This window comes from Salmo trutta, chromosome 8, assembly GCF_901001165.1.
Source record: "Salmo trutta chromosome 8, fSalTru1.1, whole genome shotgun sequence".
NCBI lineage: Eukaryota > Metazoa > Chordata > Actinopteri > Salmoniformes > Salmonidae > Salmo > Salmo trutta.
The window spans coordinates 27,047,047-27,065,285 of NC_042964.1; the positions used below are offsets into that span (position 1 = coordinate 27,047,047).

At 48.0% G+C, this 18,239-nt stretch overlaps 1 protein-coding gene across 1 annotated transcript in view; it reads right to left on the bottom strand.

Annotated features, from left to right (window-relative positions):
* Window positions 1–18,239, bottom strand: part of sema4f (sema domain, immunoglobulin domain (Ig), transmembrane domain (TM) and short cytoplasmic domain, (semaphorin) 4F) — a 45,509-nt gene that overhangs the window by 15,561 nt on the left and 11,709 nt on the right. The window contains exons 2-3 of the mRNA XM_029759612.1: window positions 12,129–12,280; window positions 11,945–12,004 (exon numbers count right to left, since the gene is read on the bottom strand). Coding sequence (XP_029615472.1) covers window positions 11,945–12,004; window positions 12,129–12,269 — 201 coding nt within the window. The 5' untranslated portion in view covers window positions 12,270–12,280. The remainder of the gene's footprint in view (window positions 1–11,944; window positions 12,005–12,128; window positions 12,281–18,239) is intronic.

Sequence of the window (18,239 nt, forward strand, 5' to 3'; positions counted from 1 at the left end):
GCTTCTGCTCTGCCATGCAGACTTCTTATGTTCCTCATCTTTCCTACATTGCATGCAGTCAGGGTTGGTGATGGTGAATTCAGGTGTTGCATGGCTGTTGTCTTGGCAAGCTTGGGTTTCCATGGCCTCATTCTCCCTGTGCTCCATCTTCAGATGATGACCCTGCACCAAACAAACAGAGCTTGCACTCCTCCTCTCCAAGCTTCACAAAGCTGATGTTCCTTCCCTTTACCGCATTGCGATAGATTTCTTTCCCCTCAGTTTGGTGGTGATTGTCTTGCCCATCATCGTGACAATCAGCCTGTTATTTTTGGGGTGGTAGCCCAATGTTGTCAGAAAAAACACTTTGCACACTTGTTGTGCAGAACCGCTCTGGTTTGGAAGATGGTACAGAAACGACCTGCTGCGTCGACTGTCAGCGCCAACAGTGATATTTTTCTTAGATTGCTGTGCCATCATGTGGAAGATCCATGTTCTCTTCTCCTTATACTTCATCTCCCAATACTTTTCCCATATTTCCATTTGTCTACCCTCTGAAATATTCTGAGTACATTGTCTCTTGCATTTGGGACCACATGGCTTACCCATTGGTGGAATCTTGGATTTCTTGTTTGATAGGTTGTCTGGAGTTGTGTCCACGGGCTCAGCTGCCACTTGTGCTGGAACATCCAACTCTGAAGGTGGATGATAATCTTCCTCATCATCATCGGCAATTGATTTCTCATCTGATAGACTGATGTCTAAGGAGTCAGAGACCACTCACTGGTTCTCTATTTCTTCAAATAGTGTTGACACTGACTTCAGTTAAAGGGGGTAGATCATGAATCTTTGTTGGAATGTGGCCCTCAAGCTCAACTGAAATAAATAGAGCAAATAATCAGGAACATGCATCCTAATGATTGTATTCTGTCATGGATGATAATAATTAATACTGACATGTTGTGGTGTGCAAACATATGATCATAATCCTTTTCAGTTATTCTATAATGTAATCAATGTTGATTTTTATCTTGTGCAAACATTTATCATAATAATTTTCACTGTCATAACTCAGTTCATCTATTCATTTCATACCTGCTCCCAAAAAGTTCTCTTAAATATTCATCTTTATTTACAAATAAAAAAAAAAATTGCATGGATGGACATTGACAGGAATAAAACCAAGTATTGAAGTGGTTGTACTGTCCTAATACACCCTCACATGGCAACTTTGATCCGCATAGATACTAATCATCTAGACCACAGGGATTGGTGGAAGTCATGCAAAATAGTTTTTTCAGCATTCATGCAATGATGGCACTGAAGCAGACACATTGAGCACACATTTGGCATGTCAAAGCTTGTTGTACTAATTACATATGACACCAACAAAAGGTCATGGATACAATTTGGGATTTTAACTTTCCTGACCGGGACAGTCACGCAATACTGGAATATAAAAGGAAACCATGAACATGTGAGTAGATATATTATTAATGAGCTAGCAATGCTGTGTGTGCGCTCATCCGGAAAACAAGTGTGCGTGGATTTTGACAATTCAGTATGGGGTGCACGTCCAACTGACCGTCAGCTGTCTAGAGATCGTGTGTGTGGTGTAATGTTATGGATTCAAATAACCCATTGAATGTCAGAATACAACTACAGAGATTATATTAATTATAGGTATAATAGATTGAAGCTAGTATAAACTGCTGATCGTCTCTTATGGGAACATGTAGCACAATTCTATTGCTTCATGCTAATGCTAGCTAGGTAGCTTTTGACGTTTTGGTAGGGGCGCGAAATTTCAGAATATAATTAATTATATGAAATTTCAGAATATAATTCATTATATGGCTAATAGATTGAAGTTAGTATCAATTGCAGATCTCTTATGAGAGCAGGTAGCATTGTTAGTCTATGCTCGCTAGCTAGCTTAGCTTAGCATGCTAGCTAGCTAGCTTAGCATGCTAGCTAGCTAATACATTTTGATCTCAGATCTACTTAGCTAGCTAGTTCTTAGCAGTGTCAGGATGTCGGTGTTTCAGAGCAAGTTAAACCATAATTTCCAACCGGGAATGCTGTGTCATGGTGTTGTATCCCTAGATTAGCAATGTATGTGTGTGTAGCTGTCAATCAGTGCCATACAGATTCGATTGCATCACTATCAGAATAAAATGATATGAAACCAAGGTAAAACGCAGTAACTGCAGCCAAGGGCAGGTTGAAACCAAGCTAAAAGGCAGTAAGTTCAGTTACTGCCATTTACCTTGGTTTCACAATAACCTTTTGCAGTTACTGCTAATACGACCCCCATTTTCTCCAAAACACAATACAATAGAGGCAGGATACTTGTCCACATGATTAAGCATGCATTTAATGTAACAAAAATTACATTAGCTAATTTTCGACCAAATGAGCAGTTACTTTTTGCTTGGGAGGGCAGTAATCCTTAGACATGTTGTTCTTTTCTTAAATGTAATTTTGTAATTGACTAAAACAAACACATAACAAGACCATTACATTTGAAACCAGTCAAGTAATCTAAGTAACCACAGGTTAGTTTTCCCCACAGGCGGGAGGGGCCGCGACATTCTATCTAATACCGACTAGGACTATACTGAACACCAGAACCACGGATGGTTCCGATAAGAAACCAGAGGGCCCCCATTGGTGAAAGACATATGAGACCTCCCCCAACCCACCTCACTCTGCTACAGAAAGACCCAACTGATCAATCCAACCTTAGCCCACCCCCCCCACCTCTTTACCATGACATAAAACCCTTTTTCAATAGTGTGTGTCCAACCCCTCCAACCTCAACCCCTCTCTTATTCTTCACCATGACAATAGATATACACTTGCAACCCTAGAGATTATAGAGAGAAGGGGTTGGTGGTAGTTCTGAACAGCCCCTGTGAACGCGCACAGACCATTTATTTTTTATGTGAGTTCAATGCACACATTGCACAGAGGTAAATCAGATCCAGGCTGAACTGTGCAATGTAATAGGGAGTTGTAGTTTCCAACAGGCCAATATTCTACATAGTTTAGCGCATAAAACTTGGCAATTAACTACAATGACCATCTACTACTGTGTTCCTTTTACACCTGCTACGGAAGAGAGAGAGAAATGCGCAACCGTGAGGGCATATAGAGAGCAGCTGTTGCTTCGTGAGGTATCCCTACCTGAAAATTCATGATCTAAGTGATTGATAGTTGGTATTCAGCAGTCATAAAATAGCGATTTTTGTCAGACAGCATATGCAGCATCTTTATAGAGATGAGATGATGACTTGGAATGAAATAATAATGTCATCAAATAAAACAAATATAATATACACAACTGAAATATTTTATAAAAGTAGAGTAATGTTAATAAGTGATAAGCAGTAATGGGCAGTCACTACCATCATGGGACTTTTATTAATTGTTTTATTCTGTATTGTTACAGCATTCAACCTAAATAACCAAAACCGAAATCGAAAACAGTGATTCTTTTATATAATCGAAACGAAACCGACCTCAAGAAGCACTAATCGCTCAGTACTAGGTAGACATGACAGCAATATTTACATTTGAACTGCTCACAGTGGGCTTCCTACTAGGTCAAATGTCTCGGTGCTAACAGTATAACTCAGGTTCAAAGGCACATGATTACTGCGACAATAGCTGTCAGATTGACAGAGGAATTTAGAGGAACATGAATATGGTTACTTACATTATGACTGCCAACAACCCTGGGAAAATGTACATTTGCAGCAGCACTATGACAGCTCAGCAACACAATGGTAGGGATTATCTGGGCGTGGGTCAATGATAAGTAATTGTCTCAACACGGCCTTGAAATGTGAGGACAGGGTCCAGACACCAAGATGATTTGTATGGACTCCATCATTCCTGTAGAGCATCTTCTGTTTCCAAAAGGTGTCAAAGTTATCTATAAAAGTTATGCCAACATAGCAACAGTAGTCTTTTAGCCAGATGTGTAATGCCAGTAGCTTGCTGAATCTTTCGCAAACAAAGGTGTTTGATGGGGTTGAGGTCAGGGCTCTGTGCAGGCCAGTCAAGTTCTTCCACATCAATCTCGACAAACCATTTCTGTATGGACCTCGCTTTGTGCACGGGGGTATTGTCATGCTGAAACAGGAATGGGCCTTCTCCAAACTGTTGCCACAAAGTTAGAAGCACAGAATCGTCTAGAATGTCATTGTATACTGTAGTGTTAAGATTTCCCTTCAGTCCAAGGGCGGCGAGCTTTACATCACTCCAGCCGACACTTGGCATTGCGCGTGGTGATCGTAGGCTTGTGTGTGGCTACTCGGCCACGGAAACCCATTTCATGAAGCTCCCAACGAACAGTTCTTGTGCTGACATTGCTACCAGAGGCAGTTTGGAACTCGGTAGTGAGTGTTGCAACTGAAGACTGATGATTTTTACACGCTACGAGCTTCAGCACTCGGCGGTCCCGTTCTGTGTGCTTGTGTGGCCTACCACTTCGCGGCTGAGCCGTTGTTGCTCCTTAATGTTTCCACTTCACAATAACAGTACTTACAGTTGACCAGGGTAGCTCTAGCAGGGCAAAAATTTGACGAACTGACTTGTTGGAAAGGTGAAATCCTATGACGATGCCACATTGAAAGTCACTGAGCTCTTCAGTATGGGTCATTCTACTGCCAATGTTTGTCTCCTTCCTCCCCTCTCTCTCTCTCTCTCTCTCTCTCCCTCTCCTCCTTCCTCTCCTCCTCCCTCTCCTTCTCCCCTCTCCCCTCCTTCCTCCCCTCTCCTTCCTCCCCTCTCTCTCCTCCTTCCTCCCCTCTCTCTCCTCCTTCCTCCCCCTGTCTCTCTCCTCCTTCCCCCTCTCTCTCTCCTCCTTCCCCTCCTTCCTCCTCTCCTCCCCTTCCTCTCCTCCTCCTCCCCTTCCTCTCCTCCTCCTCCCCTCCCTCCCCTCTCTCCTTCCTCCCCTCTTCTCCCCTCTCTCCTTCCTCCCCTCCTTCTTCCTCCTCTCCTCCCCTCTCTCCTCCTCCCCTCTCTCTCCTCCCTCCCCTCTCTCTCCTCCTTCCTCCCCTCTCTCTCTCTCCTCTTCTCCTTCCTCCTCTCTCTCTCTCCTCCTTCCTCTCCGCCCTCTCCTCCTTCCTCTCCGCCCTCTCCTCCTTCCTCTCCGCCCTCTCTTCCTCCCTCTCCTCCTTCCTCTCCTCCTTCCTCCCCTCTCCTCCTCTCCTCCCCTCTCCTCTTCTCCTTCCTCCCCTCTTCTCCCCTCTCTCCTCTTCTCCTTCCTCCCCTCTCTCTCTCTCCTCTCCTCCCTCTCCTCCTCCTCCCTCTCCTCCTCCTCCCTCTCCTCCTTCCTCTCCCCTCTCTCCTCCTTCCTCTCCCCTCTCTCCTCCTTCCTCCCCTCTCTCTTCCCCCCCTCTCTCTCTCTCTCCTCCTTCCTCCTCCTCCTCTGCCCTCCTTCCTCCTCCTCCTCCTCCCTCTCCCCTCTCCCCTCTCCTCCTTCCTCTCCCCTCTCTCCCCTCCTTCCTCTCCTCTCCTTCCTCTCCCCTCTCTCCTCCTTCCTCTCCTCCTCCTCCCTCTCCCCTCTCCTCCTCCTCCATCTCCCCTCTCTCCTCCTTCCTCTCCCCTCTCTCCTCCTTCCTCTCCCCTCTCTCTCCCCTCCTTCCTCTCCCCTCTCTCCCCTTTCCTCTCCCCTCTCTCCCCTCCCTCTCCTCTCTCTTTTCCTTCCTCTCCCCTCTCTCCTCTCTCTCCTCCTCCTTCCCTCTCTCCTCCCCTCCTCCTCCCCTCTCTTCCCCTCCTCCCCTCTCTCTTCCCCCCCTCTCTCTCTCTCTCTCTCCTCCTCCTCTGTCCTCCTTCCTCCTCCTCTCTCTCCTCCTCCCTCTCCCCTCTCTCCTGCTTTCTCTCCCCTCTCTCCTCCTTCCTCTCCCCTCTCTCTCCTCCTTCCTCCTTCCTCTCCCCTCTCTCCTCCCCTCTCTCTTCCCCTCCTCCCCTCTCTCTCTCTCTCTCTCTCTCTCCTCCTTCGTCCTCCTTCCTCCTCATCGCTCTCCTCCTCCTCTCCCCTCTCTCCTCCTTCCTCTCCCCTCTCTCCCCTCCTTCCTCTCCTCTCCCCTCCTTCCTCTCCCCTCTCTCCCCTCCTCCTTCCTCTCCTCCTCCCTCTCCCCTCTCTCCTCCTTCCTCTCCCCTCTCCTTCCTCTCCTCTCCCCTCCTTCCTCTCCCCTCTCCTCCTTCCTCTCCCCTCTCCACCTTCCTCTCCTCTCTCCTCTCTCCTCCTTCCTCTCTCCTCCCTCCTTCCTCCCCTCTCTCTCTCTCTCCCTCTCCTCCTTCCTCTCCTCCTTCCTCTCCCCCCCCTCTCTTCCCCCCTCTCTCTCTCCTCCCTCCTCCTCCTGTCCTCCTTCCTCCTCCTCTCTCTCCTCCTCCCTCTCCCCTCTCTCCTCCTTCCTCTCCCCTCTCTCCCCTCCTTCCTCTCCTCTCCCCTCCTTCCTCTCCCCTCTCCTCCTTCCTCTCCCCTCTCCTCCTTCCTCTCCCCTCTCTCCTCCTTCCTCTCCCCTCCTTCCTCCTTCCTCTCCCCTCTCTCCTCCTTCCTCTCTCCCCCTTCCTCCTTCCTCTCCTCCTCCCTCTCCCCTCCTTCCTCTCCCCTCCTTCCTCTCCCCTCCTTCCTCTCCCCTCCTTCCTCCTTCCTCTCCTCTCTCTCCTCCTTCCCCTCCTCTCTCTCCTCCCTCCTCTCTCTCCTCCCTCCCCTCCTTCCTCTCCGCCCTCTCCGCCCTCTCCTCCTTCCTCTCCGCCCTCTCCTCCTTCCTCTCCGCCCTCTCCTCCTTCCTCTCCCCCCCTCTCCTCCTTCCTCTCCCCTCTCCTCCTTCCTTTCCCCTCTCCTCCTTCCTCTCCTCTCTCCTCCTTCCTCTCCCCCTTCCTCCTTCCTCTCCTCCTCCCTCTCCCCTCCTTCCTCTCCCCTCCTCCCTCTCCCCTCCTTCCTCTCCCCTCCTTCCTCCTTCCTCTCCTCTCTCTCCTCCTTCCACTCCTCTCTCTCCTCCCTCCTCTCTCTCCTCCCTCCCCTCCTTCCTCTCCGCCCTCTCCGCCCTCTCCTCCTTCCTCTCCGCCCTCTCCTCCTTCCTCTCCGCCCTCTCCTCCTTCCTCTCCCCCCTCTCCTCCTTCCTCTCCCCTCTCCTCCTTCCTTTCCCCTCTCCTCCTTCCTCTCCTCTCTCCTCCTTTCTCCTCTCCTCCCTCCTTCCTTTCCCCTCTCTCCTTCTTCCTCTCCCCTCTCCCCTCCTTCCTCTCCCCTCTCCCCTCCTTCCTCTCCTCTCTCCCCTCCTTCCTCTCCCCTCTCCCCTCCTTCCTCTCCTCTCTCTCCTCTCTCTCCCTCCCCTCTCTCTCCTCCTTCCTCTCCTCTCTCTCCTCCCTCCCCTCCTTCCTCTCCGCCCTCTCCTCCTTCCTCTCCGCCCTCTTCTCCTTCCTCTCCTCCTTCTTCTCCCCTTTCCTCTCTCTCCCCTTCCTCTCCCCTCTCCCTTCCTTCCTCTCCCCTCCTTCCTCTCCTCCTTCCTCTCCTCTCTCTCCTCCCTCTCTTTCCTCCCTCCCCTCCTTCCTCTCCGCCCTCTCCTCCTTCCTCTCCGCCCTCTCCTCCTTCCTCTCCGCACTCTCCTCCTTCCTCTCCCCTCTCCTCCTTCCTCTCCCCTCTCCCCTCTCTCCTTCTTCCTCTCCCCTCTCCCCTCCTCTCTCTCCTCCCTCCTCTCCTCTCTCTCCCTCCCCTCCTTCCTCTCCTCTCTCTCCTCCTTCCTCTCCTCTCTCTCCGCCCTCTCCTCCTTCCTCCTTCCTCTCCGCCCTCTCCTCCTTCCTCTCCTCCTTCCTCTCCCCTCTCCTCCTTCCTCTCCCCTCTCTCCTCCTTCCTCTCCCCTCCTTCCTCTCCTCTCTCTCCTCCCTCCTCTCCTCTCTCTCCCTCCCCTCTCTCTCCTCCTTCCTCTCCTCTCTCTCCTCCCTCCCCTCCTTCCTCTCCGCCCTCTCCTCCTTCCTCTCCGCCCTCTCCTCCTTCTTCTCCCCTTTCCTCTCTCCCCTCTCCCCTCCTTCCTCTCCCCTCCTTCCTCTCCTCCTTCCTCTCCTCTCTCTCCTCCCTCTCTTTCCTCCCTCCCCTCCTTCCTCTCCGCCCTCTCCTCCTTCCTCTCCGCCCTCTCCTCCTTCCTCTCCGCACTCTCCTCCTTCCTCTCCCCTCTCCTCCTTCCTCTCCCCTCTCTCCTTCTTCCTCTCCCCTCCTCTCCTCTCTCTCCCTCCCCTCCTTCCTCTCCTCTCCCTCCCCTCCTTCCTCTCCTCTCTCTCCCTCCCCTCCTTCCTCTCCTCTCTCTCCTCCTTCCTCTCCTCTCTCTCCGCCCTCTCCTCCTTCCTCCTGCCTCTCCGCCCTCTCCTCCTTCCTCTCCTCCTTCCTCTCCCATCTCCTCCTTCCTCTCCCCTCTCTCCTCCTTCCTCTCCCCTCCTTCCTCTCCCCTCTCTCCTCCTTCCTCTCCCCTCTCTCCTCCTTCCTCTCCCCTCTCCTCCTTCCTCTCCCCTCTCCTCCCTCTCCTCCTTCCTCTCCCCTCTCTCCTCCTTCCTCTCCCCTCTCTCCTCCTTCCTCTCCCCTCTCTCCTCCTTCTTCTCCCCTCTTTCCTTCTTCCTCTCCCCTCTCTCCTTCTTCCTCTCCCCTCCTTCCTCTCCCCTCTCCCCTCCTTCCTCTCCTCTCTCTCCTCCTTCCTCTCCTCTCTCCGCCCTCTCCTCCTTCCTCTCCGCCCTCTCCTCCTTCCTCTCCTCCTTCCTCTCCTCCTTCCTCTCCTTCCTCTCCCCTCTCTCCTTCCTCTCCCCTCTCTCCTCCTTCTCCCCTCTCTCCTCCTTCTCCCCTCTCTCCTCCTTCTCCCCTCTCTCCTCCTTCTCCCCTCTCTCCTCCTTCCTCTCTCCGCCCTCTCCTCCTTCCTCTCCGCCCTCTCCTCCTTCCTCTCCTCCTTCCTCTCCGCCCTCTCCTCCTTGCCCTCTCCTCCTTCCTCTCCCCTCCTTGCCCTCTCCTCCTTCCTCTCCCCTCCTTCCTCTCCCCTCCTTCCTCTCCCCTCCTTCCTCTCCCCTCTCTCCTTTTTCCTCTCCCCTCTCTCCTCCTTCCTCTCCCCTCTCTCCTCTCTCCTCCCTCCTTCCTCTCCTCCCTCCCCTCCCTCTCCCCTCTCTCCTCCTTCCGCTCCCCTCTCTCCTTCCGCTCCCCTCTCTCCTCCTTCCGCTCCCCTCTCTCCTCCTTCCTCTCTCCTCCTTCCTCTCTCCTCCTTCCTCTCCCCTCTTTCCTCTCTCCTCCTTCCTCTCTCCGCCCTCTCCTCCTTCCTCTCCGCCCTCTCCTCCTTCCTCTCCGCCCTCTCCGCCCTCTCCTCCTTCCTCTCCCCTCCGCCCTCTCCCCTCTCCTTCTTCCTCTCCCCTCCTCCTCTCCTCCTTCCTCTCCGCCCTCTCCTCCTTCCTCTCCGCCCTCCCCTCCTCCCTCCCCTCTTCTCTTTATTCCTCCTCTCCTAGCCCCTTTTAATCCTCCTACTTTTTCCATTAAAACGATAAGAAAAAAAAAAATAAAACTCCATGTTAATTCACAATGCAGCTGTGCTGCTGCCAGCAACAGTTTGGGTCTCATGGTTAGTCCCTTTAAGATGGTTAAGCATTACACCAGTACTACCATTCAATTCCACTTTGCAAAGTTTGCATTTCACCACCTCCTAATTTAACTTCTCAAAGTATTGCCATACAGGACTCCAAAGTTGACTCCAAAATAATTGATTCCTTGACTCCTTGCACATCGACTCCCGGTGTCGACTCCCATTTCTGAGTGTCAAGTACTCCAAACATTCAGTATTTTTGAGGAGAAAATGATTAGTTGCCGTACTTCTGAAAACACAAACACTCGCATCTTTCATAGCGAGCTAGCGAGGGGAGGGGCACAGTATACGCAGGTCGGCCACCGTGCACTTGGCCAATCTATTGGAAATCAATATATGCATCTCGCAATGGAAGGCTGTATCTCCCAATTTCATGCCTTGCAATGTCTCGCAACTTCAGTAAAGCAGGACCAATTATCAATGAATAGGCTAGGATATTATACACACACAACAGACCGAAGACTAAACTCACATTTGCATCATTAGCAAAGAGAAAGAGGAGGCGAGCCAGCGCGAGGGAGAGAGTGGAGGGGGCAGGCAGAAAGAACCATGCACATATAGTATGTCTTGGTAATCTGTATCTAGCATTGTCCTGTCTTGCGTGCCTCACAAATTTACCAAAGTAGCCTAATGTTTGCCTCTTCCTCTCTGTGATTGTGTGATTTTTAGTTTAGCACTGTGATTTTAGTTTTGTGGGGGGGATTGGGACAGAGTTAGAATCTTTCTTAATGTTAAGGATCCCATTTTCGTTTAAACGTTTCAACACATATACAGTGCCTTGCAAAAGTATTCACCCCCTTGGCGTTTTTCCTAATTTGTTGCATTACAACCTGTCATTTAAGTTGATTTTTATTTGGATTTCATGTAATGTACATACACAAAATAGTCCAAATTGATGAAGTGAAATGAAAAACATTGCGTGCATATGTATTTACCCCCTTTGCTATGAAGCCCCTAAATACGATCTGGTGTAACCAATTTCCTATAGAACTCACATAATTAGTCAAATAAAATCCACCTGTGTGCAATCTAAGTCACATGATCTCAGTATATATACACACTTGTTCTGAAAGGCCCAAGAGTCTGCAACACCATTTAAGCAAGGGGCACCACCAAGCAAGCGGCACTGTGAAGACCAAGGAGCTCTCCAAACAGGTCAGGGACAAAGTTGTGGAGAAGTACAGATCAGGGTTGGGTTATAAAAAATATCAGAAACTTTGAACATCCCACAGAGCACCATTAAATCCATTATGCCAAGAGAGGGCTGCTCACCAAAACTCACGGACCAGGCAAGGAGGGCATTAATCAGAGGCAACAAAGAGACCAAAGATAACCCTGAAGGAGCTGCAAAGCTCCACAGCGGAGATTGGAGTACCTGTCCATAGGACCACTTTAAGCTGTATACTCCACAGAGCTGGGCTTTAAGGAAGAGTGGCCAGAAGAAAAAAAAACATTGCTTAAAGAAGAAAATAAGCAAACACATTTGGTGTTCGCCAAAAGGCATGTGGGAGACTCCCCAAACATATGAGAGAAGATACTCTGGTCAGATGAGACTAAAATGTAGCTTTTTGGCCATCAAGAAAAACGCTATGTCTGACGCAAACCCAACACCTCTCATCACCCCGAGAATACCATTGCCACAGTGAAGCATGGTGGAAGGCAGCATCATGCTGTGGGGATGTTTTTCATCAGCAGGGACTGGGAAACTGGTCAGAAGTGAAGGAATGATGGATGGCGCTAAATACGGGGAAATTCTGGAGGGGAAACCGGTTTCAGTCTTCCAGAGATTTGAGACTGGGACAGAGGTTCACCTTCCAGCAGGACAATGACCCTAAGCATACTGCTAAAGCAACACTCGAGTGGTTTAAGGGAAACATTTAAATGTCTTGGAATGGCCTATTCAAAGCCCAGACCTCAATCGAATTGAGAATCTGTGGTATGACTTAAGGATTGCTGTACACCAGTGGAACCCATCCAACTTGAAGGAGCTGGAGCAGTTTTGTATTGAAGAATGGGCAAAAACCCCAGTGGCTAGATGTGCCAAGCTTATAGAGACATACCCCAAGAGACTTGCAGCTGTAATTGCTGCAAAAGGTGGCTCAACAAAGTATTGACTTTGGGGAGGTGAATAGTTATGCATGCTCAAGTTGTTTTTTTTGTTATTTCTTGTTTGTGTCACGATAAAAAATATTTTGCATCTTCAAAGTGGTAGGCATGTTGTGTAAATCAAATGATACAAACCCCCCAAAAATCTATTTTATTTCCAGGTTGTAAGGCAACAAAATAGGAAAAATGTCAAGGGGGTGAACACTTTCGCAAGCCACTGTACACACATTTCTCACCTCTGTCTTTCCTATAGCCACACAGGACCTCCTCTTCTCCTCATGAACATCCCACATGATCTAGAGAGAGAGAGCGATAAGAGAGGAGAGAGAAACATGCACAGATGAGAAAACACATTTCAAGGCATTTCAGTTTCACACACCCAACCCCTCCACCAACACACAAACACACAACCTCCCTCACCGTGTGTGGTTGCTTTGCCAAGTTGTGTGTATCCACAGCCAGTATGCCGTCTCTCGCACCCAGGAAAAGAACCCCAGATGAACGGTCCAATAGAAAGGTGCTAAAATTGGCTAAGCCTCTGAACTGCTGAGGCCCCACCATGGCATCTAAATCTGAAAGAGGAGGAAAGACAGAGAGAGAGAGAGAGAGAGAGATGAGGCAGATGGGAAACTAGATCCTACAGGATCCAAAATTACATTGATGTGTGCGCACACACAATACATGACGAGAGTTGAGTAATGTGGGGTCGAACATCTGAACCTCAATCTATTCTCTCATTCACAAAAAAATGTATCCTCTCTTTCGCTCCCTCTATTGTTCAGCCATATAATGTACTTTATCTAATGGCTGTGTCAGAGGACTGTTGGCACTCTTACATTTATTTAACCTTTATTTTAACAGAGAAGACATATTGAGACATACACTTTACACCCTATATACAGTGAGGGAAAAAAGTGTTTGATCCCCTGCTGATTTTGTATGTTTGCCCACTGACAAAGAAATGATCAGTCTATAATTTTAATGGTAGGTTTATTTGAACAGTGAGAGACAGAATAACAACAAGAAAAATGCATGTCAAAAATGTTATAAATTGATTTGCATTTTAATGAGGGGAAATAAGTATTTGACCCCTCTGCAAAACATGACTTAGTACTTCAAAAAGAAAGGACCAAGGCACTCTTCATATAATAGATTAAAATGCCTTTATTAGTATGGCATGTTCAATAGAAACAATGTTTTTAAAAATCCGACGCGTTTCGGCTGCATGGCCTTCGTCAGGGAGTACAAAGAAATAATACAATGTTCTCTTTTTAACAGCTTTTCCAATTAACCCTAATTTGAAGAGGGAGAGGTTAAAATTGACAGAATAACAACATGTGCCATGCGTAGGAAGGGCTGTAGCAAGCTCCCATGGCACATCCTTTGACCTGTTTAAAAATACGGTCCTGAAAGATAAAGATGTTATGATTATCATCCAAAGTGATACGCAGTGATACGCCAAGTCTTTCCTGAGCCACCAGTCATAAGCTTTAAGAGATGTCCTACCCTAAAGGACAAATTAGTCCACAGTTATCTTCCGGGTGACTCTCAAAAAACTTGGCTTGGCCACAAACCCAAGGGCTCTTTTAAATGTAACCGGTGCAACCATTGCAGAAATATTGCACAGAAAAAGTATTTTGTTGATACAGCTTCCAAAATGGAGTATTACGTCAAGCATTTCATTAATTGCAAAACCACTCATGTCATCTATAGATTGGAAAGTCCACAGTGCAAGGTGTTCTACATTGGACGGACAAAGAGACGCCTTCAAGATCGCCTAGCGGAACACAAGTACGCCATACGGGTAGGCAATGAAGACTACCCCATGGCAAGGCATTACAAGTCCTTACACCATGGCAACCCTGCCTCCCTACAAGCTATGGGTATTGATCATATCCTGGCCTCTATTAGAAAAGGGGACCGTCTTAAACAGTTGAACCAAAGGGAAAGTTTTTGGATTTACAAACTACAGGCCACTAAATACCCGGGTTTAAATGAAGATATGGATTTCTCACCCTTCCTGTAGGGTTGTGATGGGTCCATTTGCTGTCATCTAGTGGACATTTTGCTCAATTGCCCTCAGCTATGTTTAGACACTTGTTGTTCATGTTTTGCTGTGTTCTTGTGTACTATGGAATATATTGCTTTCTTATTCTTGACACTTCTCCCAGCCATATTTAAGGTTAGAACTACCTTTAAGTGTTCTGATACTTCTAGCTTGGAGTTACATTTTTATGATAACATAGCTACAGTATTTCACTTTAAAGTGTGTATAGTATTGCTTACTAGGTGTGTCCAATCAATTTTAACCACTCCCTCTTCAAATTAGGGTTAATTGGAAAAGCTGTTAAAAAGAGAACATTGTATTATTTATTTGTACTCCCTGACGAAGGCCATGCAGCCGAAACGCATCGGATTTTTAAAAACATTGTTTCTATTGAACATGCCATACCAATAAAGGCATTTTAATCTATTATATGAAGAGTGCCTTGGTCCTCCTTTCTTTTTGAAGTACTAAGTCATGTTTTGCAGAGGGGTCAAATACTTATTTCCCCTCATTAAAATGCAAATCAATTTATAACATTTTGACATGCATTTTTCTTGTTGTTATTCTGTCTCTCACTGTTCAAATAAACCTACCATTAAAATTGTGCCAACAGTCCTCTGACACAGCCATTAGATAAAGTACATTATATGGCTGAACAATAGAGGGAGCGAAAGAGAGGATACATTTTTTTGTGAATGCGAGAATAGATTGAGAGATTCAGATGTTCGACCCACATCAGATGTAATTATATATATATAAATAAATATATATATATATAAAATGAAACCACCCTTTTTCAGGACCCTGTCTTTCAAAGATAATTCGTAAAAACCCAAATAACTTATGACCTCCACCTTACGATGATGGGTAAGCCGATGTCATGACTGTCCCGTGAGGATCCAATGGGTCAGATTAGCTTGGCAATGGATGACAGTAACCAGTTGTTGCTTGCGGAGCTCGGCACGGCTTTGACCGCAGGAGAGCTCTACGCAGAGCTCCTGTATGAGAACTGTGTTACAGCCGACTTCATTCTGCACATGTCCCGGTGCACCGTTCTGGCGCTCGGGAATAGCATGGGAGCTACTGTGGTGGTACAGCATTGTTACGTTCCCCAGTTTCTGTGTTGTGGGTTTGTGTATGTGTGTATTTCAGGAAATGGCTTCCTGGATTCCCCCAAGCAGCTGATTGGTCGGCCCCATTGCAGATTGGAGCTCTGATCCCGCCCTCTCGTTAGGGGATACAGCTGTCGGCAATTACAGACTCCTTCTGCAGCTAGATAAAAGCCAGTGTTCCTTTGTTGGGAGACAGAGCTTCTTGGATGTCCTGTGTTGGTTGTTGCTCAGAGACAGTTTTGTTTAAAATATTTTGTAGCCGCTACTTCTGAGATGTGTGTGCAAATAGGACTCTGTGTTTTTGATTATTGAACTTGTTCACTTTAAGTTTGTATTATGCTGTTTCATTTGTTCCCAGGGGGGAAGGGGAAGGCACCTTGGGAGTGCTTAGGCAAGAGACCTGCGGGCATACATATACCCATAGTATGTACTCTGTCTATGCACACTAGGTAAGACCTGGGCGGACCACCCCCTGTATTTTGGTTATCACGCCAGGTGGCGTTAAGGTTAGGTAAGTAGTGGGTAGGCAGGTAAAGTAGGAGAGGGGACTCTAACTTTTACTTTCTTTGCTTTGGTTCCATCCAGCCCCTTTTCCCCACCTTACCGTGTTAAGGAAATAAATTCCCAGTAAATGGTAATATTCTCTGCCTCTGTCATCTTTACCCACACCTACAATCACATACCTCTTTCACTCCACTGGGAGTTAAGTGTAGTAGGGTGTTGCGTTCCCTCCTCCAAGAGGCGTGTGTAACAAGCGTCATCTTTGGCTGACGCTTTCGCCGGTGCCGAAGAGGGACAGACAAGCTGTACCGCAATGAGCCGATTTCTCCCACAGGGTTGTTTGGTTAGGCCCTGGAGTCTATGCAGGCCCGGTTTGAGAACAAAAAGAAGCAGGAAGAGGCGCAGCACGCTTTTCTCCCTCAGAGGTCCAGGAGCGAGGTGAGAGATGGTCTTGGCGCAGGGAAGGGGGGTGGCACGGGATTGGGTTCTCCCTTGCCAACCGCTCCAAACACCCATGGTGACAACAGTAACCCTAAGTGGCACGGCCAATCAGGGTACGTAACAGATGGCCTAAACCCCCAAACCCGGAGTGGACTGGCTTCAGGCAAACGTTTGCACCTAAACACATTGAAACAATGCCATTGTTTGCGGGTTTCAAGTGTTGTGTATTCCACATGAAAGTTCAAAAAACATTTCCCTTCTCCACTTTCAGACACAAGGTTGCTTGACCAATGGTGCACATGCACAGTGACGCCCTGGGTAATGCAAACTGAGAATTCATTGTACGCCCCCACGTTTTTGCACTATTTTTATTTATTTTTTGTCATGTAGCAGAGCGACTTAGGGTTAAGTGCCTTACTCAAGGGCACATCAGATTTTTCACCTAGCTGGCTCAGGGATTTGAACCAGCAACCTTTGGGTTACTGTCCCAATGCTCTTAACCGCTAGGCTACCTGCCGCTCCTGCACCGCCATCACGTCGTTGTTCTCCTGGCCTCAGCGCCAGTATTAAGAAACAGGCAATGTGAGTGGTTCCTCTGTCAGACGCTCTTGCCTTCCCTGTAGCTCAGTTGGTAGAGCATGGTGTTTGCAATGCATGGTGTTTGCAACGCCAGGGTTGTGGGTTCGATTCCCACGGGGGGCCATGTATGAAATGTATGCATTCACTACTGTAAGTCGCTCTGGATAAGAGCGTCTGCTAAATGACTAAAATGTAAAAATGTAAAATGTGGACGCCCAGGACGGCCGGTATTTCCTGGTTCCGAAATGGGATGGGGGTTTACATCCTATTCTAGACATACGAGCCCTGAACAAGTTCAAAATGCTCATAAACCAGCGGCTGTTACGGTCCATGCGTCCTGGTGATTGTTTCACCACCATTGTCTTCAAGGATACGTACTTTCATTTGACCATATACCCCAGTCACAGAAAGTCCTTGAGGTTCCATTACGAGGCGATAGTTTTTGGTATTCCCTTTCGGCTTGTCCCTCTCGCCTCATGTCTTTTCAAAGGTGGTGGAGGCGGCTCTGGCACCCATAAGGGCCAAGGGCCTGAGGGGGTTGGCCTATCTGGATGATTGGCTGATAGCAGCACAGTCAAGGGAACAAGAAGTGTTACACCCATTCAGGCTAGTGTCCCATGAGCTGTCTAACCCAATTGCAGCGCATTCCATTCCTGGGTCTCAAGATAGACTGTCCAGGTTTCAGCTCTGCTTGGACCAATTTGATTGAGGCGCACAGTACATTTTTGCCAGTTCTTGCGCCTACCGGAATTGATGACTTCTATGATTAGTGGTCATTCCCCTGGGACTATTGTTGGTGCGGCTGTTCCAGTGTTGGTTGCAGGCAACGCGCTTGGATGCATCTTGCCACGTAAACCAGTGTTTTCTACAGGTACATAGAGTAGCCAGCCAAATAGAAAAAGTAGCCAGCCAGGTGTCCCGGGGCCAGGGGATTTGAACTTTTTGGCAGAAGGAGCTCTATATTGGTGGCCTCTGGTACATTCTAATGCCTTGATTCCATCTGAAATACACACAAATTATTGAATACTTTATCAAGTTTACCTCACTAAAAATGTATGAATTTAGTGCATTGTTGTTTTTTAATATTGTCTAGTTCTAGGCCTATATAAATCAGGAGTAGGGCTATTGCGGTGACCGTATTACTGCCACACCGGCAGTCATGAGCAATGTTCCCTCACATTTTTTGGAGTCTGCTTAGTGCAAAAATACTGAGCAACTTCCGACTCGCATTTACTGTGAACACCGAGGCCGCACCCGCTTTAAGTTACAGTTTTAACAGTGGCCAAGTAGGCTACCATTGTTTGCGGGTTTCAAGAGTGTTGTGTATTCCACATGAAAGTTCAAAAAAACATTTCCCTTCTCCACTTTCAGACACAAGGTTGCTTGACCAATGGTGCCCATGCACAGTGACACCCTGGGTAATGCAAACTGAGAATTCATTGTACACCCCCACATTTTTGCACTACTTTTATTTATTTTTTGTCATGTAGCAGGGTGGCTTAGAGTTAAGTGCCTTACTCAAGGGCACATCAGATTTTTCACCTAGCTGGCTCAGGGATTTGAACCAGCAACCTTTGGGTTACTGGCCCAATGCTCTTAACCGCTAGGCTACCTGCCGCTCCTGCACCGCCATCACACGCTTGTTCCCCTGGCCTCAGCGCCAGTATTAAGAAACAGGCAATGTGAGTGGTTCCTCATAACATTTTCATGTAGGAAGCAACCACTCCCCCATTTTTGACAACAAATGTGCTATAACTGGACTAATAACTCACTAATTAGCAAATAATATGAACAAATGTGCACAGGTTCCTACATGCAGCACTAGCTTTGATCTCAAAACAAGCACATCTA